General features: G+C 36.5%; 2 protein-coding genes across 5 annotated transcripts in view; one reads left to right on the top strand and one right to left on the bottom strand.

Annotated features, from left to right (window-relative positions):
* The first annotated feature begins 394 nt into the window (after positions 1-394).
* chst7 (carbohydrate (N-acetylglucosamine 6-O) sulfotransferase 7) lies at positions 395-22,029 on the top strand. The gene is made up of 2 exons (XM_005165997.6): positions 395-1,803; positions 17,654-22,029. The coding sequence occupies exon 1, from the start codon at positions 530-532 to the stop codon at positions 1,778-1,780; it is 1,251 nt and encodes a 416-aa protein (XP_005166054.1). The 5' UTR covers positions 395-529; the 3' UTR covers positions 1,781-1,803; positions 17,654-22,029.
* The window catches only part of slc9a7 (solute carrier family 9 member 7), a 71,259-nt gene continuing 68,209 nt past the window's right edge, over positions 22,018-25,067 (bottom strand). For 2 of the 4 annotated variants that reach the window (XM_073953007.1, XM_073953008.1), the window contains one exon: positions 22,314-24,263. In XM_073953007.1, coding sequence (XP_073809108.1) covers positions 24,252-24,263 — 12 coding nt within the window. In that variant the 3' untranslated portion in view covers positions 22,314-24,251. Of the gene's footprint in view, positions 24,264-25,067 lie in introns of all 4 variants that reach the window. The other 2 variants (NM_001030077.2, XM_005165986.6) reach the window with 2 other exon arrangements.

The following is a 25,067-nucleotide window of genomic DNA, read 5'->3' as shown; positions in this document are numbered from 1 at the left end:
TTCTGTTTTTATATTCTAATGTATGATTTAAAGTGTCTTGATTATTTATGTTTAGCTTCGAACATTTTCAGCCAAAACACTCTTAGTTTTAAACTTAAAGCTGATTATGATTGGCTAATTCAGGTTTTAAATTAATTATCCATCAAATTAATTGTAATATCTAATGCCCAAAGCAAATATACTTCTGTTTGTTACCATTGTTTTGATGTCAGGGATTTGTTATTGTGCTCGTATTTTGTAACCAGTCGAAGCTTTTGTATTTTCCCCGCCTTTTACTTGATTTCTACTGGATACAGTGAGCTCAGCTTTATGGATTACCTCCTACCCATCCAATCACAACCGTCCTACCCGCTTCTTTCTTCAGCCAATCCTGGCGCAGGAGGCGGGACTCGTCACATCACGGCTGAGAAAAAAAGATTCCACCCTCTAAACTTTCCTGCTGTAAAATCTTAGCGGTGTTTATTCATAACGGCAGGCGAGGCGCCTCATCTGGAGTCGAGCAGCTCAGCCGAATCCCTCCGCTGAGGCCATGAAGAGAAGGCTTCAGAAAAAATACATCATCTTAATTCTAGGATACTCCGTGGCGCTGCTTTTAATTCCATACGTACTAGATTACCGGAGCAAGTCGCCTCACATTAAGGATGGATACCAGCAACAAAAGTGTCCCGATCTGGAGAGCACTATCGCCCTGTGGAGCAGCATCAGGTCGGCCAACTCAACGGAGGCGGAGGACAGCGGCAACAGGAGTCAGTCCAGAACACACATATACCTCCACGCGACCTGGAGGACAGGCTCTTCCTTTTTAGGGGAACTATTTAATCAGCATCCCGATGTGTTTTACCTGTACGAGCCCATGTGGAATATGTGGCAGGCGCTTTACCCGGGGGACGCGGGCAGTTTACAGGGAGCAGTGAGAGACATGATGAACTCCCTGTTCAGGTGCGACTTCTCGGTCTTAAAACTCTACGCAGGCTCGTCCAACGTGAGCACCTCGTTCATTTTCGGCTGGAAAACCAACAAGGTAATTTGCTCCGAGCCTCTGTGCAACGCGTACAAAAAGCACGAGATCGGCTTGGTTCAAGGGGACGTGTGTAGCAAATGCCAGCCCAAAGACCTCAGAGAGCTGGAGAAAGAGTGTAAAAAGTACCCGGTGATGGTGATCAAAGACGTGCGGGTTTTGGACTTGGCGGTTCTGGTGCCTCTCATGCGAGACCCCGCCATCAACCTCCAGATAGTGCAGTTGTTTCGCGACCCCCGGGCCGTGCACAACTCTCGGCTGAAGTCCAAGCTGGCACTGGTGAAGGAGAGCATACAGGTGCTGAGGAGCAAGAAACAAAGCGAGAAATACAAGCGGCTTCTGGTGCCCAGCAACAGGGTGCACCGGGCTGAGAACTATGTCTCCAGCGCGATGGAGTTAATATGCGACAACTGGCTGAACGACATGTCGCTAGTTCTGAACGCTCCGCCGTGGGTCAAAAGAAACTACATTCGGGTCAAATACGAAGACCTGGTGCTCAAACCCGTGGACGAGCTCCAGAGGCTATACCGCTTCGCTAACCTCACTCTTTCTCCAGCCATGGAGAAGTTTGTGATGAACATGACCCGCGGGCGAGGCTATTCCTCGGATAAACCCTTCCTCATATCATCCAGAGACGCCAAAGAGGCGATTTTTGCCTGGCGGGAAAGACTGAATGTGGAGCAGGTGAAGCAGGTTGAAGCTTACTGCAGTGAGGTGATGAGACAGCTGGATTATCAGAAGAGGAACATGGACAAGACCTAAAACCACCCGCACACCAGTGTTTGGTACGTCTACACGTAAACAAAAAGTTGCTCACCTACAGGCTTGGTGATGAAACTCCATGGTTTAGGAGTTCATTAGGTCACCTCTACATTAGTGTTCATTTTGAAGTATTATTACACATGTACAGAGTGTGTAATTATTGTGCAGATAATTTTAGCTCCAACAGAAACGTGGGTTTTGGCTAATATATTATGGTAAAACAATGCCTTTTAAGCACAGGGGTATACTAGTCTTCTTGGAAAAGCAACAGGAATAGTTAACCCAAAAATTACCATTTACTCACACTCAAGTGGCTTCATGAAACCTTTATGAGTTTCTGATGAACACTAAAGAGGGTATTTAAACCTGTAACCGCTGATATCAGTAATTGAAAATAAAACATGCTATGGAAGTCAATGGTTACAGATTTCCAGCTATCTATAAACAATTATTATGTGTTCAACAGAGGAAAGAAGGTCAAACAAGATGTGCATTATATGTGATGCGTATTATATGTGACAATTTAAAATTTTGGATGAACTATTCCTTTAAATATCACAAATGATACTTAAGATTAAAAAATCATTACCATAGTAGCACTACCATTGAAAAGTTTGGGGTCAGTAAGTAAAAAAAAAAAATTCAGAATACAATGTTGTCATTTAGAGCAGTGGTTCCCAAAGTGGGGGTCGGGACTAGACACGGGACGATAACCGTTTTCAACAAAGCTGAAAAAATTTTTTTTTTTGTTAATTCATGACAATTTGCTTTTGTATAATTTTATTATTATTAGCAGTATTATTTATTATATCCATATTTATATTTGTTTTATTAAAAACAAGCGTAGATTTGTCCACCTGTAAGGTTTTAGACCATATGGAGCACAGCATGTGTATTTGGATATAGTGTGCACCACACTTCGTTATTATTATTGTTGTTCATTTATTAGTTTGCTGCAAATTAGAACTGAATTTAGAAAAAGTTTTTAAACAAATCTTTGCGCTTAACAAACAAAATAAATTATTTATAGGCTAATTTATGTCTGTGCGTACAAGTTTTCCCTGTCCACGAGAGCGAAAGTAAATAATGAGAGGCCTTATCTCTCATTCTCACGCTGCAGATGCTCTGTTTAACTGTTTTCTTGCTAGTGAAATGCTCCATTTTTCCACTTACAAAGTCCGTCATGTAAATAGCAAATGCGCTATGCACGATGCAACTGACTCTTAAAGGGAATGGGAGATGAGACTCTGATTGGTTTATTCTCAAAACACACCTACAACTTAAGAATATAAGCTCAACCGTTTTAGACCATGCGCCATCCGCAAAGCGGAGTTTTCCGCCCTTAAATTAGCAAAAGTGGATTCTGACACGCCCTGAATGTGTTTGCGCCCTGCGCTTTGCACTTTGCGCATGGATCGCCAAAAGTTTCTGCTATTCCATTGCGTTATATGCAAGATTTTTATTTACATTTTGTGTAGTTTTTAGTTAACAGTATCTCCAGCAGAAAATATATCCAAACATGTGATAATTTATTTTAATCATTTAGCCTGACATGTTTACTGCTCCAAAACATTATAAACATTCTTAAAATAAAATATATTGTGTTCAAAGGGGAAAAAGCTGTTGGTGTTTACCCGGACATTTAAAACAAACATATTTAAGAGCAGTAATCATAATACCGTAAAACCCTAAGCCATTTTTTTTTATCTAAGGTTATCATATCGTCAGAATCTTATACCAGCTCATGCCTAGTAGGGACCCCCTGGGGGGTGTCGAAACAATTGGGGTGGAGCCGGGGGGTGACTTGGCAATTTTCAAAAATAAAAGTAATTTTATAAAACTATTAAAATGATCATATTTTTTTCCATAGTTTACTGAAGAACAAAATAGTAGTTAATAATAACATTGCTAACATGTTAATAATAAACATTAAAAAGCAACATGCAAATAAAAAGACATCAGCCTTTCGATTTTTTTTTGGTGACCCATGGGGTGATTACGTGAATACTAAAGACACAGTAATAGTGTCAGATGCAGCCCATTGATTTTATGGCACCAGGATAAACTTTCTGACACCTTTACGACACTCACATACATCAAACATAAATACAGGCCAGAACTGAACATGGAGATTGTCTCCAGGTTCTCCTAAATAAAATAATGAATAGACTTGGACCTATTGGTATGTGTGCATCATTGTGTGCAAGGATTATATGTCACCTCAGATTAGGGCTGCACGATATTGGAAAAAATTGACATTGCGATATTTTTTTCCCCTGCGATATATATTGCGATATTTTATATATATATATATATATATATATATATATATATATATATATATATATATATATATATATATATATATATACATATATATATATATATATATATATATATATATATATATATATATTTACTCAAAACTAGGGCTGTGACGGTCACCATGACAACCGCGTCACCGCGGTGGTCATTGCCACCTCGGTTGTCCATTGCCACCGGCCGTAGTACGTGAAGTCACGCACTTTAAAACACAAATTACTGTTATGTTGCCAAGTATTACATATCTGTTAGAATATAACATTAGGCGCGATTCAGCAAGTTCAAGTTCAACCATGAATCTTGTTAGAAAACGAACTCTTACATCTGGGAACATTTTGGATTCGTGCCGACCGAGAAAGGTGAACGAATCAATTTGGATTAAGCTTTTTTTATGGGGGTTTTAAGTAAAGTGTGTTTTAATATTCACTGCTGAGTGCTGAGAGTCCAAACACTGAGGAGCAAATCCATCGATACGCAGATCCACGGGTCCCGAACCATGCAAGCTAGTGGCGATTGACGGTGAGGGAAAAAAGCCATAGGCTTAATCAACTCCTGTCTTCTAAACGCAGAAGCCCAGCTAAGCCAGGCATGGCAGAGGCATTTGCAAAAATGGCCAGATACAAAAGAGAAAGTGATAAATGAAAGACATTGACGAGAAATTGAGCATATAGGCTATTTGGTAACTACTTAAGAACGCGCCGCTCGGAACAGAAGGAGAAGCCCTCTCTCGCATGGTTGTGAAAAAGTAGCCTGTCTGTGCATTATCGCTACAAGCACACCGTCTGACAGTGTATTGCTGGAAACATTATAACTCCATTCTTCACTTAAACCGGACAAAGTCAACATGTTAGTTTTTCTGGCAAATAATTTAAAATATGAATACAAAAGGTGGAGAGAAACTACGCTGTTTTTTTTAAACATCTGACTTATATTGTTACTAGGTTAATATTTTCTTTTTACTTATAATTATTAATATTTATATTATTATTACACTGATTAGTAAAGTGCCATTTAGACTATTTGTTAAGTTCTTAAAAATGTAACGTTTAATTGTTATTATTATACAGTTTCAAGCAGTTAAAGTAATTTAATATTTAACTACAATATTTATAAACAGTTTTGTGTTGTTTTATTAACGAAAGTTCAAAAATAAACATGTACGTTTATACGGATGTTTTATTTATTAATATTAAATTCGGTTATTCCTTAATTTTTACATAAAAGGTAAATTAACTTAAGTAGGCTACATTATTTGTTGATGTACGAGATCGAGGAACATGTTTGCCAGTAAATAATGTTCGCACCACTTAAAAAACAAAACAAATGAATAACTTGCGAAAAGGATGCAATAAAAAATGCAAGCGCTTAATCATTCTTCACAATCGGATTCGTACGTGCAATAAGCCGAGGCTATATTGCGCCGACAAGAACAAGCCCTAAAACTAAGTCTAGAGAGAGAATTAATACTAGTTAATATTAATGATTATAAACACGAACTGCGTTGTATGATAAACGCATCACAATGATGTCGTGATCTTTGCTGGAGAACTGATATGTTATCGCCGTCTCCCCAGCCAGGTTTTCATCTGCTTTTTTCCCCTTCTTCTGGATACAAACAATAAAGTATCAGCGCCAGACCAGTGGTTTAAATTATATTTTACTCTCCTGATTTCTTTTCTTTTCATTAAAAAATAATTAAATGTTTAAAGTTTTGTATTGCATAGCCTATATATTTTTAAAGATTATCATTCAGCCTACCTGCAGCGCATGAGGTTGTGTGCTGGGCAAATCCCCTTTACTCATGCTACCCATTTCATTTATGACACTGTAAACTTGACTTGGCAGGCTGATCATCTTTAAACTCAAAAGGTGTTTTTAACTTGAGACTGCATGCTTCTGCATAATGTGAGGTTTCTTATTACAACTGTTAGCGGTGTCAAAATGAAAGCAAACATTAAAAAGGGTTTTGTTTTATCAATTGTATAGTTTAGTTTTAATAATAGCTAATGTATATAATAAATTATAATATCGATTATTGTGTAGACTACAGTGTTCAACAAAACAATTTTATTAGGTTACTCTAATAGACCAAATCCCTAACTGAAAAACTAATGTGAAAATGACAGGCAGTTGCGTCTTTGCTAAAATTAATTTAACGACAAATTTATTTTGCTTTTTTCCCCTTTAGAGATCAAAAGAGATGTATTTAAAGAATTATTTCACTAAAACATGAATTGAATGCCCAGTTCTTTCCCGTGTGAGTTTAGTGCGCCTCCGCCGCGTCTGCGTTTTTAAGGTTAGGTGCACCCTGACCTGACGCGGGACCAGATCTCTGTATTGCTTTAATTTCTCAATTTTCATAACTGCATTGCATTTTCATATGGTAAAATATCAAAATTTATGCTCTGAAAGTAGTAGGAATGACGGGAGTGTTAGTAATTAATAACAGAAAGAACTTTCACTTTTGAGTGAACTTCTGACACGTGTTATTTTAGTATAATAAAATAAACAAAAATAGTAATGCAGAAAAGTATTTTTCGCTCTGCCAAGCCTTCTCTGTTGCTGTATAGAGAAGCAGCCTGCTCAGTCTCCTTACCCCGGCCCCACCCCGCCCACCGACTCCTGAACGTCTCACTCACTAACTCACTCACTCACGCGGGCATGCAGTGCGGTCTCATGAGGAAACGCAGCTTTTTGATATAATTTTTTTCTTGTTCCCAAATACAAATAATTTATCAAGTATTGTTTGACATAAGTATTCGTAAAAAACACTCTATTCCTGCTTTTCCGAATACCGTATTCCGGTTCGGCTCCACCCATAATATATACATATAATTTATTATTATTTTTTTTTTGCATCGCACCCTCCTGCGATGTGACTATCGCGGATGCGCACATCGCGATTTCGATGCTGAAACGATATATCGTGCAGCCCTACCTCAGATATTATTGGGGGCTGTGAGTCACTGGCATTGTTGTTTTTGGGAGTCCTGGACTGAAAAGTTTGGGAACCCCTGATTTAGAACATGTTTATGTATAAAATAACAAAAAAGTTTATAGATGACATAATGCCAGTGTATTGCCACAGCCATATTACACTGCAGCACAAGACTTTTTGCCCACTGAAGCCAAGCAGGGTAGAGCCTGGCCAATACATGGATAAGAGACACTTGGGGGAAAACTAGGTTGCTGTTGGAAGTGATGTTAGTGAGGCCAGCAGGGGATGATTTCTTATGTCGGTCCTAATGCCCCAGTATAGTAACAGGGACAATGTAATATAAGCACAATCCTCCGGATGAGACGTTCAGATGGAACTGAGGTCCTGACTCTGTGGTCATTAAAGTCCCATACAGTTCTCATAAAGGGTAGGAGTGTGACCCCAGTGTCCTGGCCAACTTCTCTCTATAGGCTCTTGCCCATAATGGCCTCCTAATAATCTCCATGCATAGGCTCAATCACTGTCTCTCCTCTCCACCTGCAGTATGCTGAGACTCTGGTGCCACTGTCCATTCAGCTGGAGCTGCACACTGCTGGTGGTGGTCAGGAGAGACCCCTTATATGATTGTAAAGTGCTTAACACGATAAAGCATTATTAGTTAAGCATAGTTAGGAAATCAATATTTTAAGAGTTCAGTTGCAAAAACCTCTAAATGCCGTCTGGAATTTTCTTTTTAAATGAATATTTTTATCAGGCCCTGTATGTTTGTTCAGTAATTTCACTTTAATGGCAAATAATAACTTATTTTAGTGGTCTTTAAATTGAAATAATACAAAATAAACAAAGGAGGCTGAGAAAAATGCTATTTTTTGATGGAAATTTCAGACGGCAATTGGAGGTTATTGCTGCTGAACTCTTCATTTGCATGAATAACCTTGATTTTTACAGCAATTATTGTATATTTTGAGTAAAAAGAATGTTATCAGACCTTTACAGAGTAAAACGAATATTAACATTTCACTCAAACCTATAAGTTATAATCAGAAATTGATAATAACTAATAAGTGAACATTTTTAATGAAATATATTCGCTTATTTGAAAATAAAAATCACAAGTGATATTAAACAATACTTACAAATCTTACTGACCACAAACTGTTCAACTGTACCATGGTATTGTACTTTTGTTTAGGAGCATAGTAAAAGAATATAATGTAGTACATGCACTACAGTAATCTATGGGATGTCTTATAAATACCATCTGTGGTAATACAAAAAGTACTCAAGGGAAATACAGTGACATTACATAAGTCCAAAGTTAATACTCAATCGTGTACATGTGTAATTATTTTTCAAAGCTGATTATAACTCAAAGAAAAAAAAACCCGGATTTTGGGGATGGTATTACAGTAATGCCCTTTTTTTGGGACATGATATTATCATATCACCACCCTGCTCTTTTTTTTTTGTAAGTGTAACATTTAACATTATTACTGTAGTGTAGTTTAATAGCAATTACTTTTAAAATATTTGTGGGGGAATGGGGTGGAGGGGGGGTTGTGCATTCTACTACTCTACCACTATCAGGCCAAACAGATACAAGCATGCATGATAAGAGGCGGCATTTTTTTCTGCCTGTTTAGGTCAGCGTCGTTGTTGGATTGGTTGGTTTTACATTTGTGGACTATACATTGACGCTTCCAACCAGTATCCAGTGAGAATAGTGTCAGACTGAGATTGATTATGCAACACTTTAACCAGTGTAGTTGTAAGGATGTATATTGATTTTATTGGCATTTTGCTGTCATGCAGGATATCTGAATGCCATGCACATTCACTGACTGACTGACAGCTTTATAACGCGAGTTGAAGCACGGTTTCTAGAGTCAGCCTAGATCTATATGGAACCTGGGTCTTTCACAAGAACAAGTTTGATAAAATAATGCTCTGTGATACTTTGGGGAAAGGAAATGTGATGTTTTGTAAAGTTAGAACAAAATTCTTGTTCTCATGAAATGTTTAAAATCATTGGTTCTTATGAGCATACTATGGGCCGGTATATGATTCTGATGATACGATAACCTTGGAAAAAAAATCCAATTTCACTTTATTTGTGATTACTGCTCTAAAATATGTTGTTTTTACATGTCCGGGTAAAAAACACTAACTTTTTTCCCCTTTAAACACAATATATTTTATTTTGAGAAACATTTGAAATATTTTGAAGCAGTAAACATGTTAGGATAAATAATTCAAACAAATAATTGACTTCTGTTCTCTTCATTTGATTCAAAAACACGGATTTCTTTACAATTTAAAACATCATCTTTGCATATCTTTTCTGCTGGACATACTGTTGTCCTAAAAAATAAAAAACAAATAAAATAAAAATTCGTACACATACCTTGCAGGAACAGTATAGCAGAAAAATTTGGCAGTTTTAAAACCTTGTCTTTTCCAAACCATGGTATACTTTGAAAACGGTTATCAACCCATGAATAGTGGATACTCATTGTTAGTTCATGGCAGGTTTTTATTAGTTAAGTAAAAGAAATTAAAAACTACAAATAAGCTATATTTATTTGAATAACATTGTATTTAATACTAACTAAACCACCTTAAATATTCACTATAACCTGCTACTACATTTTACATAAGCATAAAATATAGATTTGTATTGTATTGATCTTTATATGTTGTATTGATCTTTATTTTGCTTTAGCAATTTCAAGGATTACTGTTAACAAAGAACCTTTTACTAAAGTGTATAATTTAATCAATAACTACAAAATCACTAGTAAAGGCAAAGGTCTAGAATCAATAATGATGCTATTTTGAACTTTCTTCTGAATCTGAACTACAGAAAGAAGTGATCAATCAGCACTAAGTTTCACGTGCATAATGCCCACATCCCCATTGGCGACCGGGTAACAGTGTCTCAAACACTGGAGTTGGTTTGTGTTGTTGACATAGAGTAGCAGGTTTGACAATATTTTTACAAAAATATCCTGTTTATAATTATTGAATCTGCAAATTGGGTATATTGCATCTTGTTTGTGATTGTGATAATTTGCTAAATTCAGTCAATGAGAATAAGGGCTGTACAATATTGGGAAAAAAATGATTGTGATATTTTATTTTTCTGCGACAAATATTGCAATATGAATATAGTTTCACAAGATAGCTGAATAGCTCTATTTAGCAGTTTTCTGTAAAGTCTAACAATATTCAAGTACATAAATAGAATAATCACAATGCAAAAAATGCTTTAGTTTGCTTTAATTCTAGTCCAAATATTTAAAAGTTCTTAGATCAAGGTTGATTTGTTTTCAACTTCAGAGGAAATTGTTCAAAATTAAGAGTTTTTCCTTAATAGAAGCTAAATTATCAGCCAATGTGGTAAATAAAGTATTCTTGTTTTCGCTTTGAAATGTAGATATTTGGAATAGAAACAAGACAAAAATTCCAAGAAAAACATTTATTTTGTATTCCATATATATATATATATATATATATATATATATATATATATTAGCGCTGTCAAAATTAACGCGTTAAAAAAAATTAACGCAATTAACGCAGTTCAGGTTTTTTTTACTTCCTGTTGTGGTGGACGTGAGTTCAACATGCAATAAATGTGGATAAGACCAAGGAAGCACTTTTTGAAGGCAAGTTCCAGTATAAAACAATTAGTTGCATCACAAGTTATCCAGAGTTTCATGCCATTTCGGGTGTTTCATTTTTAACTTTCGACATCTGTTATAAGTTGATACCGCATGTCGAACAGAAAGAAAATCCTCCGCATTTCGTGACTCTGTGTTCCTTTAAGGTAAGGTTCCTTTTAAGGCTACACGGTAGAATTTTAATAAGAGTATTATCTTAATCATATTAAAATCGGAGTATTGGTGTCTTATGTAAATGTACTCAGAACGTTTCTGGTGAAGTCGCGAGCTGTCAAAGACAGGGCATTACTCGAGAGGGTGCTCGCTGCAGAGCCATTTGAGGAGAGCTGAGCTCCAGCGAGGGGGAGCATGAGCTGTCGCTCCTCCTCCTGTAAGCTGTTTTAATGCGTACACCAACCCCACCCCTAACCCTACCCCCAGTGACATCACTCGTAGAAGAAGTGCAAAAAAGGTGGAGCTCAAGCTCAAGCTCCCCCTCGCTAGAGCTCAGCTCTCCTCAAATGGCTCTGCAGCGAGCACCACTTGCATTACTCTGCCTTTCAGCATGAACCCTCCAAGTTTAGCGTGTTTCCTCATTAAACGCAACGAAAGCGTATGCTTCGCGTTGTTGTGTCAGAATCCTTGTGAAGTACAGTAATACTTAAGGACGCTTAGCAAATTTCATGAACGTGATCATGCGTGTTGAATCTGAGGGGAGTCGCTCCAGTATGGAAAGCCTTTGGGGCCAAAACGTCTGCAGCGCGTTGTGTGTGTCTGTCTGTGTGTGTGTCTGTGTCAGGTCCGTTAAGGGGTGTCAGGGGTGGAGTGAGCGACGTATCTGAGTAGGGGCGAGAGGGGTGTGCAATGTATTTAACGACCGGTTTGCAAGAAATTATCATTCATTTGCGGGCATTTGGGAGTCTCTGTGCACTTGCTGGATACTCCTAGTCTTAGCAACTGGATGAATGTAAAGGAGGATTAAGCAAAATTGTTTCTACTCTATAATTAATGTTCTCAACTCACAGCAATAAAACTTTACAATGAGTGCAACAGTTTGTATTCTATAGTTTATTATTATAATTTTTCATTTTCTATATCTGCAATTCCTGTATTTTGGCATTTTTTTTGCAGTCCATTTAGAATCCAACATGGAAATCAATGTTTTCTTTATTGGCATTGATTGTTTTGAAATTTAAATGTCATTAACATGCCTGTGTTTTAATTTCTTTAATAGATATGGCTGTCAAGCCAGGATCTTGATGGTTTATTGTGGGTATGTTGTTTACATGAAGAAATCTGTTTTACAAGTTAAACAAAAATTCTATTAAACAATATTATTTTGAATTTAAATATTTTTTTCTTGCGTTTACATTAATTTTACATTTAAATAGGCAAAATTACAAGTTACAGTATTTTAAATGCGATTAATCGCAATTAATCGCAAATAATCACATATCTTGGGATGTGATTATTGCAGATGCGCACATTGCGATATCGATGCTGAAGTGATATATTGTGCAACCCTAATGAGAGTTCACTCTATAAAAAAAAAGGCTCAAAATTTGTGAAACTCAAAAACTTATTTAAGGCTTGCCTTCCACAGGCTTTGACTGAACTCTCTGCTATTGAGAGGATACAACTGAATCAGGTGTTTGACTAAGGAGACATGAAAAATGTGCAGTTTTAGAGGGGCCCCAGAAACGTGGTTGAGAACCACTTCCTTTCTTTATAGGCAGGGTGTACACCAGAAAGTTGCGATATAATGTTATTCTTGCTTGAAGAAAAACAAAGTTCATTACTTTAAATTTGGATGCAGGGCCTAGCACAAGGAATGGAAAGACAAAAAGATGTGGTTTATTGCAAACTTTAACCATAAAGGAGTGAAAGTTTAATATTTGCAAACATTTTGTGACTTTTTTTTGCAAATTTAAAGCATTCTTGCACAAGAAAGTATTATTTACAGCTTTAACAAAAATTTATATACTTTATTTATTTGGAGAAAACTGCACAGTGTTATTTTATGCTTGATTATTTATTTCTGTACCTACATAGTGTTAGACTCCCCAGAAAACCATAAAGCATTGCAAATTTCTTTTTTATTCTGCTCTATTGTATTGATCAATTATTGTAATTTATTATAGTTTATGTAATTAAATGTTTACGTATGCTTTCACATTGGAATACATATACAGTCAGAATTATTAGAGTTTTATTGAGTTTTTAGCCCCCCTGTATTAGCCCCAATTTCTCAAATTTTGACCTAAATTTTTCAACATATTTCCAAACATAATATTTTTTTTAACCAATTTTTTTTTAAATCTTTGCAATGATGACAGTACATAATATTTATCCAGATATTTTTTAAGATACTAGTAATCAGCTTAAAGTCAATTTTAACCGCTTAACTGGGTTATTCAGGCTAACTAGGCAGTCCGGGTAACTAGGCAGATCATTGGTTATGTTTCCATCGTTTCCAACTAATTTTTTGCGGATTTTGGATATGTGCATAAAAAATAGTTGATGTAAATGCATTCATTGCGTGACGACATCGTCTTCTAAAGTGCAAGTCATTTATTAAACAAAGAAAAGATTGACGCAGGTTCTAACACAGTAAATTCCGTCTTTACTGTTGATATTTCGCACCAGTAATCAGGAAGTGATATTGTTCTCTTTCACTCATTGGATGAAAATTGTTTGCAAATCTTTTATGTGTTACTCCAGTTTTGTGCATACGTTTAATTTGCATCATTGGATGAAAATATAGCTAATATATAACAGTGGTTTGTTCTGTAGACAATCAAAACAATATTTAGCTTAAAAGGCCAATCAAACCGAATGCGCTTTTACACTCCAAAAACTGGGGGTGCACTACACTGCCTTTTTTTTTTGTTGACAAGAAAAAAAAGAAGCACAATGCGCTTTTTTTGTCACTAGGCAACCAATGAATCAGCTGTATATTGTCCGCGACTATTGCTGTTTATATTGTTATAATTGTTACAGTTGTGATATTCAAGATTTGTAAAGCCATACAGCACCAGTTAACTCAAAACAGCGATCGTTAGTCGTCCCTCCATCTTTAAAAGTCTTTGTAGTTGTCTTGACAACACAAACACTGCTGTCGTCTTAATGAAAACCCTGCTTTCATTTGATTGGAGAATAAAAGAGACACGACTGGCATAAGAAGCTTTTTTCACTGAGAGTTGACTTTTTTTTAACTGTTAGTCAGGCATGAGACGATTACCGGTTTCAAGTCAAACTGTGGTTTGAAAAAGTCAAGGTTTTAAAACAGCAAAAAATTCTGTTATACCCTTTTTAGGTATATGTAAAGTTTTTAATGTATTTTGTATGTGTTTTAAAGTAATCTGTGATTTTTAAACCAATGAAGCTAGCAGAAGTCAATGATTCATTATTTAGCCAGTTTACTGTTCAAAAATATTATAAATATGAATTGAAAAATGTAAATTGCAATACTGTATATTGTGTTTAATGGGTGAAAAATGTGTTGTGTTTTAACTAAGACGCTTGAAAATAGCTTTTTTTTTTTTTTTTTTTTTTAGAGCTGTAATCATAATACTTTGATACTATAAAAAACCATGTTATTTTTATCCGAGGTTATAATAACATCACAAACTAATTCCGGCCCACATTAAACAGTTTTTTTGCATATATATATATATATATATATATATATATATATATATATATATATATATATATATATATATATATATATATATAAATATAAATCGTAATGCCATTTTTGTTGTTTCCAGTATCGTCTAATACTAATGCATATGCACTTATTGTAGGAGACCTCCGAAACTAAATCAGGACCTTTATAATAGCATAATAGGATCAGTTTAAAAAGAGACAAAAGAAGAGACGAGTTTAGCCGAGGTCATTGATCCATTGTGAAAGCGATAGCCTTTGGAGTCACAGGGTTAAAACTGTCCTCTTGAACTCTGGGAAGTTCCATGGTGGCGTAATTTTATCTTTCCCAGACAGACCTAGTTCAGCAAAATCACTAGCTGTATTTTTATTCGAGCCTATATCATAGGGGAGAGAATGCAGTATGTGGAGTCAGCACAACATATTTGACCACAAATATGGTCTGAGTAATACTGCAAGCGGTAAAAGATATCTGACAGTGCTGTACGTGTCAAATCAATTAGCTTGAGTCTCATGTAAACGGCGCTGTATAACAAACTGATGGATCATGATACAGGCCTCTTTGTCTGTCGCTAGCAGGGCCATGTGATGTGACTGGTGTGACCTAACAGACCCAGCACACGTGGTAGGAACAGGCTGAAATAGGGTCTGCTTTGTGCCCGTTAGTCCCTGGAGGGACCAGTTCTCCCGGAGATCAGCCTGTCACCAGCTCATTCTGCCATGACTAAACGGAGACACGCTGGCACCACTGACCAATACAGACCCCCGACTGTCTCTCAGTAACAGATGAGACAACCTCTGACACAGAGACTTCATCACTAGTTATTTTATTTAAGATAGAACTCGTTTATAACATGATTTGATTTTTTACACTGTTTGGGCATGGCTCTAAAAAAAAGTTATGTAGTGATTATTTAAATAGATTTTAGTGAATATTTAAATAAATAATTATTATATATTGATTTGAATTTGTAGTATTAATAATATAATAATAATACTAATAATTAAATAATCTGCTACAAATATATTGTGAAGAAACTAGGGATGTAACGATTCATCTGACTCACGATTTGATATGATTCACGATACTAATGTCAAGATTCACAAATTAGTTTTTGAACAAAATTATTTGAAACTAAGGTGAAGAGACCTTTAATTTTTTTATTAAATGCTGCACATTTTTGCAAAATATAATATATTTGCTGCCATAACCAAATTGCTATTATTAAAAACAAAAAAGACTAATAGAAACTAAAGAAGACTCATTAATAGAAACAAAGTAAAACGGTGACTGTGCTGGTATTTTACATTTTTAAAAAGAATTATCAGCATATGTCTGTTTTCTAACATAAGCTGGGGTCTTTGCACATTTACAATGTCCCCTGCTGATGTAAAAACTCTTTCACTGGGGACTGAGATGGCTGGTGTGGAGAGGAAAGCCTATCCTAAACCAGAGAGCAGCGTGTACAGAGGTGGTCAATAGGCCCTCTGATCCAGGGCACTGGCCACTAGCATAAAATACTGATTATACAATGACTAATTGTAAAGTAGGATAGAGACAGGAGTGGTACATGACTATATGAAGGTGACTAATTAATATTACTTGTATAATTAATTAGTATCCATAATAGACACCATAAGTATCAGTGTGATGCACTTAAGAAGAGATACTCTTGAACATGTTTAATATTATTAAGCTAATTATTAAAATATGCATAAACAAATTTTAAAAAGGAGAGGATAAAAATAGTCTAATACCTGCTTCTGTAACATAACTTTCTCTTTCAGTCTGAAAAACATCTACAGACTTTCTGTAGCACTTGTCAGGGCAAGCGGAGTTGCAAATCTTTACACGTCTGTGACAGCAGTTTTTTATTGTGCTGCATCACATTCGTTGTTCTGCTCTGTGCAAGTAAACGTCTTTTTGCAGTATTGGCACAGTTTGTGTGTGGCACACCGCTGTCATTTTACTCTGCCGCCCCCCACCTCTTGCTTGTTCCTGATGTGCAGGTAAAGCGCGATTGCGAGATTTTTGGGATACAGATCAAGCATACATTTAATCTGCTGTTATTATTTTTATTAATATTAATTAATATTAATTATAATAATATTAGGGATGTACGCATTGACATAAAATGTATTACAGCTGTTAAAATTGTAAATAATAAGAAAAATAATGACAAATTTATTATACAAGTTGTTTGTTTTGTTGTTTAGGCTTGCCCATGCATTTGAGAAATAATTGCAATAAAGTCATTAAAATATATATAATACTAAGAATTATCTTGTAGGGTTGTTTTTTTATGTATATACAGTAGTCGACATTTGAAGTGGATCAAAAATATTTTATTAAGTTGTTCTTAAAGTATTAAACAACACCCGTTCTTGTTTTTTCTGGTCCACTTCAAATGTTGACTACTGTATGTATGCATGTACATATACAGTGGGGGGGGAAACATATTCAACACATCATGATTTTTCCTTAGAACAATATTTCTAAAAGAGCTGTTGACATGGAGTGTAAAAATCTTGATGTTTCTGTGGGTTTTGTCTATCAAATCAGATTTTTATTCTGTATACTATATTGGATTCAAGTCAGGCGATTGGGTGGGCCATTCTACAGCCTGATTTTCTTTCTCTAAAGGCATTTAAGAGTTTCCTTGGCTGTGTTTTGGATCATTGTCCTGCTGAAATGTCCACCCTGGTTTTATCTTCATCATCCTGATATTGTATTTGTTGGACTAAAGTAGCTGATAATAATTTACAATGACAAGCGGCAGAGGGTTGCTGAATAACTACTGGGAGATTTTAGCTGCTATCTGGGCTTTCTACACCACTGACTTTATACACCTTCCTTTCTTCATGTGTTCAATACTTTTTTCCTGTGTCATTTTATTACACATAACTTAATTTGTAAACTAATTAGATTAGTTTTCTTTGCATATATGGATTTCTTTGGTTGTACCCAACATTTGGTGAAAAATTCAAGTCAACAGCACCTTCAGAAATATGTTTTCTGAGAAAAACGGTGTTCAATACTTATTTCCACCTCTGTATATTTGTATGAATAGAGTTACATTGTTTTAATTTTGATGGCCATGCAAAATATCTGTGACTAATAATACTAGCACACACTGTATGTGCACTATTTAACTAAAACTTTGTTGACATTTTATACAGAATATATGTTTTCCTTAAACACTCTGAAATCCCCTGTCCATAACAATAACAGAAGCCTGAATTATGCGAGTGATTATCTCTCTCTCTCTCTCTCTGCTAAAGGAGCCTGATGTGTTGGAGGAACAGGAGGACAGTGGGGGAAACAGCCTGACATGAAGCTACACCAGAAGGGTACGACAACGCGGACCGGAGCTGGAGAGCAACACCCCCGAGATCTCCCTCACAGGCCCGCCACGGGGCACAGAGTATACCACAGAAGAGTCTGACAAGAGAGACACTCACAAACCCACCGGCCTCAAAACCATACTGACAACAATCCTAGAAAACAAAGACTAACAATAACACAGACAGAGAAGGAGAACGAAACGGCCATCAAAGGCTCAGAGTGTCCCGGCAGACAGATTTCATCCACAATAATCCCTGCCCAATCCCCAGACGCCTATAATCAGCCACACGGGACAGACGCTACAGGCTCTTTACACGCATTTGCATTATTGCACAAGCGTTAGGGCCTATTGTCAGTTTGTTGGAAGGATTTGATAATGAAAGCATCCCTGGGCATTTCTGTATTCATCAACAACAAACGAAGAGGATTGTTATCACTCGCAAGTACTCTCAATGAAGCACGAACTGCAATTGAGGAGCTGGAGAAATGGGTGGAGAATTCCTCCCAAAGGAAATCTAAAGTTCTCTACAACACTCCCACTGGTGTGAGATTTCCCGGATCCCCCTGGACATCACCAGTTTTATTTTTTATTATTGTATGACGTCTAGCCCTGGGCTGTTAGATTAGAAAGATTGTTGTGTTGTGTTGTGTTGTGTTCACCTGCGGCCTTTTTTACACCTGTTATTCAGATGCGTTTTGGTTGAGCAGATCACAGGTAGATGAGAGAGACATCCTCCCTGTATAAATACATGACAAAAACTCAATGTTTTTAATTTACTTTAACTAAAATTAATTCGTTTTTCTAGTTATACAGTATATGAAGTTAAACTTAGTATTTTAGTCAGTTTGGCTGACATAAAGTGAAACTATAGAAGTTCCTTTGATTTAACAAAAAAATTGTAGACAGTAAGAGTATTTTACAGTGACTAAATTTACATGAACATCAGTAATCAAATAACTTGCCTTAGTCTGATTATGACAATAGTATGATTGATGCGTTTAAATGTGTTTAAATGAGTTGCTTTCTGAATGTTCCTTTCATGATCCCGTTTTACATGTTACACCACATTATTTGATTAGCGTCATTGCGTCACCACACTATCCACATTTGCTCCAGAGTTTCATGTAATTTCGGGTGTTTCATTTTTAATCAGTCAACTTTAGCTGCAGTTTGGCACTTTTACTTTTATTAAGGAACATTTCAGAGAGTATGAATTAAGGACTGATGGAAGAGTATGTTTTAATGGAATTCAATGCCGCAACTCCGTATTTCACAGTGTATGTGTCTGTGGTTCTTCACTGACTTGATAGGTGCAGAGAATAGTGTAAAACAGCTGTATGTGTATAGACCACCCTGTCGCAAAATGCGCTGAAAAGTCCTACGGTACATGATGGTAATAGATTGATTGCAGTGTTTACATGTCTGTACTAGGGATGCTCAAAATAACCGTTAACCAGAAGGGTGTGCTTTGTATTAATTAATGGTATCAGTTAAATGATTAAAAATATTATTTTTGATATTTTTAAAGTTTGGCTGCACAAGGGGCCGATCACAGGATCACAGGAACAGTCTTTTGGCTACACTTTTGAATGGTTTACTAACAGCCGCGAGTGTTTTGCGCACTGCTTAGGGGCCGATCACACTGAAAGCAAATTTACGTTCCGTGGATGGAAGTTATTCGCAAATCTTTTATGTTATATTCCAGTTTTGCGCAAACATTTAATTTGCATCACTGGATGAAAACATAGCTACTGTAGAAGAATGGTTTGTTTTGGAGACAATTGAAACAATATAAAGCTTACAGGGCCGAACGCGCTTTTACGTTCCAAAAACTCGGGGTGCACTACACTGCCTTTTTTTGTTGACAAGAAAAAAAAAACGTACGATGCGCTTTTTATGTTGCTAGGGAACCACTGAATCAGCTGTGTATTGTGCGTATTGCGCGAGTGTTGCAGTCGATATTGTTATAAATGTGATATTTAATAATATTGTGATATTCAAGATTTGTGAAGTCATACAGCTCCTGATAATTCGCTAGTCTCCCCTCCATCTTTAAAAGTCTTTGTAGTTATCATGACAACACAAACACTGCTGTCGCCTCAACGGAAAGTTGCTTTTATTTGATTGGAGAATGAAATAGACGCGACTGATGCAACAAGCTTTTATTTTCAACGTGAGGCAGAGCTGTATTACTTTTCAAGGCCTAAATATCACAATATTATTAAATATTACAATTATATAAACATCAACAGCAACACAATACACAGCTGATTCATTCGTTTCCTAGTCACATTAAAAAAAAAAAAACAGTATCTTACTCATAAACAGTGATTTTTTTTTTTGTCTCATCAACAGAAAGGCAGTGTCACATTTGCCACATTTTTGGTGCGTGAAGATGTTCTGTTGTTCTGTATGCTGTTGTGCATTAAAGTGCAATATTTAATGTGTCAGACACAAAAGAGATACATCAATTAAATTTTTTTTTAATTAAATAATAATTATTTAATATTAATCTGACAAGTTAACCGTTAATATTTGGTTAACGTCCGGTGGTTGTCGGTTGGCAAAATTACCGAAATGAGCATGCCTAGTCTGTATTGCACTTAATCGGCATACTCAATGTCTTAATCTTAATCCGATTTCTGTTCAGTTCGATTATGGCCTTAATAATCTGATTATGGCCTTAATCGGAATAAATTTATCAGAAATCACCGTTTACATGGTCGACTCTTAATCAGTCTTAAAGATATTAAAATCTGATTATTGGTGTCATGCGTGATCAAATAGTTTGCCTTAATCTGAATAAGATAATAATATGATTGGGTGTTTACATGAGTTGCTTTTTGATTCTTTTCATGTTCCCGTTTTACATGTTCTAACGCAGTTTGATTGACGTCATCGCGCCACCACGCTATCCACATTTCCTCCAAGGCTTCATGTAATTTCTGATGTTTCATGTCTAATTTGTCTACTTTAAATGCAGTTCGGCAGTTTCACTTTCGTTTCGAACATTTCAGTGATGATATATGGTAATAGTTTGATTGCTTCTGTCTGCATCTGCATCACACTTCAATAATGCGACTAAAATCATCATACTCCACATTTCTTAATTCCATTACTATTTAGTTCGATTATGAACTTAATCAGATTAAATTAATCAAAAAATCACTGTTTATATAGTAGAGTGTTGTCTTAATCGTATTAATATCGGATTATTGATGTCCATGTAAATGTACTCAATGTTCCTGGTGTTTTAATCAGTCTATTTGTGCTCATGCATGCAATTCATGCATGAAGTATAAATGACAATATGGAGATCAGCAGCAGTTTTTTCTGCTCTGGCAAATGCAGAACTACACCAAATTAAGAAATAAATGTGATTTTCATCATGAAACTCGACTTGAAGTTATAATTCAGCCCAAAATGAACATTTACTCAATTTATTCAGTAAAGTTAAGATATTTAGAGGAAAGCTTAAAAACCTGTAAACATTGACTTCCACCTTAGGAAAAACAAATACTATAAAAGTCAATGGTTACAGGTTTTCAGCATTATTCAGTATATCTTTTGTGTTCAGCGGTTTTAAAGAAGAGTGAATAATTGATGACAGAATTTACATTTTGGTTTGAAGTTTAAATCTAGCTAATCAATCTTCAACAATGTACCTCAATGTTTAAAAATGAGGTCAGTATGCAAATATGAAACTATGTTTAGTGGTTGTTCGAACACATTCAACAACATGAGCATTTACACCACATATACATTTTGGACTACCTCTGGGAGTGGTCGAAAGCAGATTCAGACGTATAGTTTTGTGATCGGATCAACCAAAACTCATCTTAATACCAGATATAAAAATGGCCAACGTATGAAGAGCATAGAATTGCAGATTGAACTCATCACAGGCTTCCAGTTCCTGGAGGGCCGCTGCTCTGCACAGTTTAGTTCCTACCCTGCTCCAACACACTTACCTGTAGGTTTCAAAGAAGCCAGAAGGACTCAATTAGTTGGATCAGATGCGTTTAATTCGAGTTGGAATTAAACTATGCAGAGCTGTGGCCCCCGAGGAACTGGAATTGACACCAGTGGAATAGATAAATGGGTGAAATGTCTAACCTCAAACTAAAACACACAATCATACTTGGAGGATTACAGGTGTTACTGTTCTCTAATAGAAATGCTTTTACTGGTCAAAAACATCCACGGTATTATCATTTTGTTAATGCAGTTTTTTTGATGTGAACTTCACAACTGATCAATGAACAAATCTCTTATTTATAAATAAAACTTGTACATATGTTTTGTAGTAAACACTAGTTTCTTGTTTTATTATTATTATTAGTAGTAGTATTTTCGAATGACATAGAAAAGAAACCAAATACCTTATTTAGGCATTGCTACTGAAGCCCGCTTTGATACATTGGCTATTTTCATGAATGTACAATTGGTTAAGCTACAATGCATACCACAGTTGTCACTTTATTTGACAAGAAGAATGCATCTTTATGTATAATATTAATCATATTATTATAAATAATAGGGATTCGCGTGAGGAGGGGAATTAGCATCATAGACATTAAAAAATGGCAGCTTGATTATGCTTTGTTGTTGTTTATATGGCAGATACGTACATGCAGAACAGCAAGTAAAAGATGAATGCTACAGGAAAGAGTTACATATCCTGAAGGTACACACAAGTCCACCATAGAATGTTCAAGAAAAAACCCATTTCAGACACGTCGGAGGAGCCATTCATGAGAGTGACTTAGTCTTTTGCTACAGCCAGTTTAAGGTTGTTCAATTGCCACAAAGCCCATAACGCTCATTATCTAGCCAAATCTCCATTCATTAGTGCAAATCTCAATTCACATTTAGGTTTTGAACTAGATACTGTGGATGACATTGAAGGTGAGGCATCTTTTCACAGCTTAAAAAGCAAACGACAGACAGGCACGGACTATTGAGACAGTCGTAAAAGGCTATTAAATCGAAGGAGTCCAAGGTTAGTTCATCAAGTGGAATGAAGTCTTATTTCAAACATCTGAGTTAGTTATTAACCAAATGTTCGGACTTTAAACTTGCATTCATTAACAGCAAGCATAATTCAATTCTAGACTCAGAGGATAGAAAGAATCTGCATTGGCGGTTGATGGAATCTGTTTACTCTATGAAAAGACTCAACAGCCGGGTCAACGTCATGCCAAATGTTTCAGATTTCGGAATCGTTAAGTTGCCATATAGCAGCAACTCCTACAAGATCTGCATGTGAAGAGGCTCAAAAGACAAGCCACACACACACACGCATTCACTAAAAACCTTCTTCGATCATCTCACGTCACAATTTCAGACTGTGCAAGTGGTTAATAATCCAATATAATAAAGCAAAACATGCAAGGACTGCAGCTCAACTGCAGCTAAAGTGCATGGTTTATACACTCCGGTTGCATCCAGCTGTTTTATCGAATAAAAAGGAAAGAAATCCCACAACTGTGCAGATCAACATTCATATTTACATCAAGTTGGTGTTGACAACCAAGATATCAAGAGGAAATGTAAACCACAACTCACTTGGAGCTGAGTATTACAAGGATCCTGTATGCAGTCATGAGATGAACATGCACGCATATCAAACAATGATCCCATTGTGTTCGAGGGATTTTACCGAACACCACCACCACGTACAGTCTGGCGTATTTACAGATATGATGAGCTGCTTGCTCATTTGCCTGACGGCGAAGAGGAGCATTTAAATGCAAATGATTAATAATACTGACTGCTCATACATAAAAAACCTGAATTTTTCAAGAGAAAAACTGGCTCAGTCATATTTCCGGTTTGTAGCAGCAATGCTAAACAAAGTAATAATGGCGTAATGTATGATAAATGCTGCGTGTGTGAATGTCTGAATGTGTCAGTGTCATTTAATGATCATAAACGAAAGCTTATTCCAAAGCTTTCCTTTTCCTCCACATTTCCATGAGGAGAAACTCAACCTACCACAGCTTCGACACCTCCATTCTGGTAAACAAACTCATCTAGAGCACAAACCCATCCGTTTCCTTGAAATTTCAGCCCCCCGTCTTGAGATGTTTGTGGATGGTCGGATGGAGCGGTGTGCAATATGAGAGGAGGTATGGAGTGCGGGGTGTTTGAGGAATGGGTGGTGAGTTCAAGCGTGGTCCTCGATGGGGAAAACCAGACGTGTGCCGCGGCTCAACAGCTCATGTTCACGCGTGTCCAGTTCTCTCTCCAGAGCGTCTTCTGACGTGCTGTCGCTGCGTTTGCCATTCAGGCCCCAGATCCCAGCCGACCCTTCGGGACCAGAGGAGGATGAGGCTCCGTTGGCTGTGATGGCGGTGTCGCCGTAGGTCAGCGTCAGGTCTCCTTCGTTCAAGATGAGGTCTGAGTCATTGTCCCGCAGCGGCTCATGGGTCTGTAGAGCACAGGGACAAGTCGGACATGAAGGAGGGAGGACGGGATGCTTGAAGTGCACACACATACACACACACACAGTTCAAGCTCAGCACAGAGGTTCATGAGGGACACTGGAATTACAAGAAGACAGGACAAAGAGAGAAATACACTTAGATGTCCTTATGCGAAAGAGAAAAAGAATAAACACACACTTACCTGTGTGAAACGCATTAGTTTTAAATAATGGAATTAAGTTTTATGAATGTCCAATTCATTCAGAGGTGCAAATTAAATAAAAGGTGTGTGTGTATATGGTACCTTATGCCTTTAAAAAAAAAAGGAATTATGGAATAATTGATAACGGTCAATCTTTGAAATAATAGAACAAAACACAGATCTATATGGTGGCACAACCAATCCCAAACATCTCATTACACAACTCCAAAATTTAGCTTTAGCTAGTAATGAAGCCTTGATCCTTTTATATAGAGAGAGCGAGAGAGAGAGAAACTAAAGACTGAAGCGTGTGAATTGATTGCATCTGAGCATCAGATTTTAGCAACCACATCTCTTCTATCTGTTTAACAGATACAAGAACAGCAATATTGCTGCCTCGCTACGAAATGTCACATATTTTTGGTTGTCCAACTGTTTTACTGATAATGTTAAAAGTTGTGCATGCTTAAAAAAAAAAAATCACAGTGCTACGGTTTCAACACATTCCTGTGAATGTACATCTGCATGTTATCTGTGTTTGTACAGGGAAGAGAGCAGGAAAAAGTGAGTATGCTTTTCATAGATGATAATAGAATGTCATTTTCATCCAGTTATTTAGTCTGCTTCATTCTTACTATGGTTGTTTGTAGATTTTGGTCATTTTCCTTATGTCAAATTGTATGAAATATTTGAAATCTTTGTCAAAGTTAAAGGTGCAG

This window comes from Danio rerio, chromosome 6, assembly GCF_049306965.1.
Source record: "Danio rerio strain Tuebingen ecotype United States chromosome 6, GRCz12tu, whole genome shotgun sequence".
Classification (NCBI taxonomy): Eukaryota; Metazoa; Chordata; class Actinopteri; order Cypriniformes; family Danionidae; genus Danio; species Danio rerio.
The sequence above is the reverse complement of the archived record's forward strand: the minus strand, read 5'-3'. Positions and strand labels throughout refer to the sequence as shown.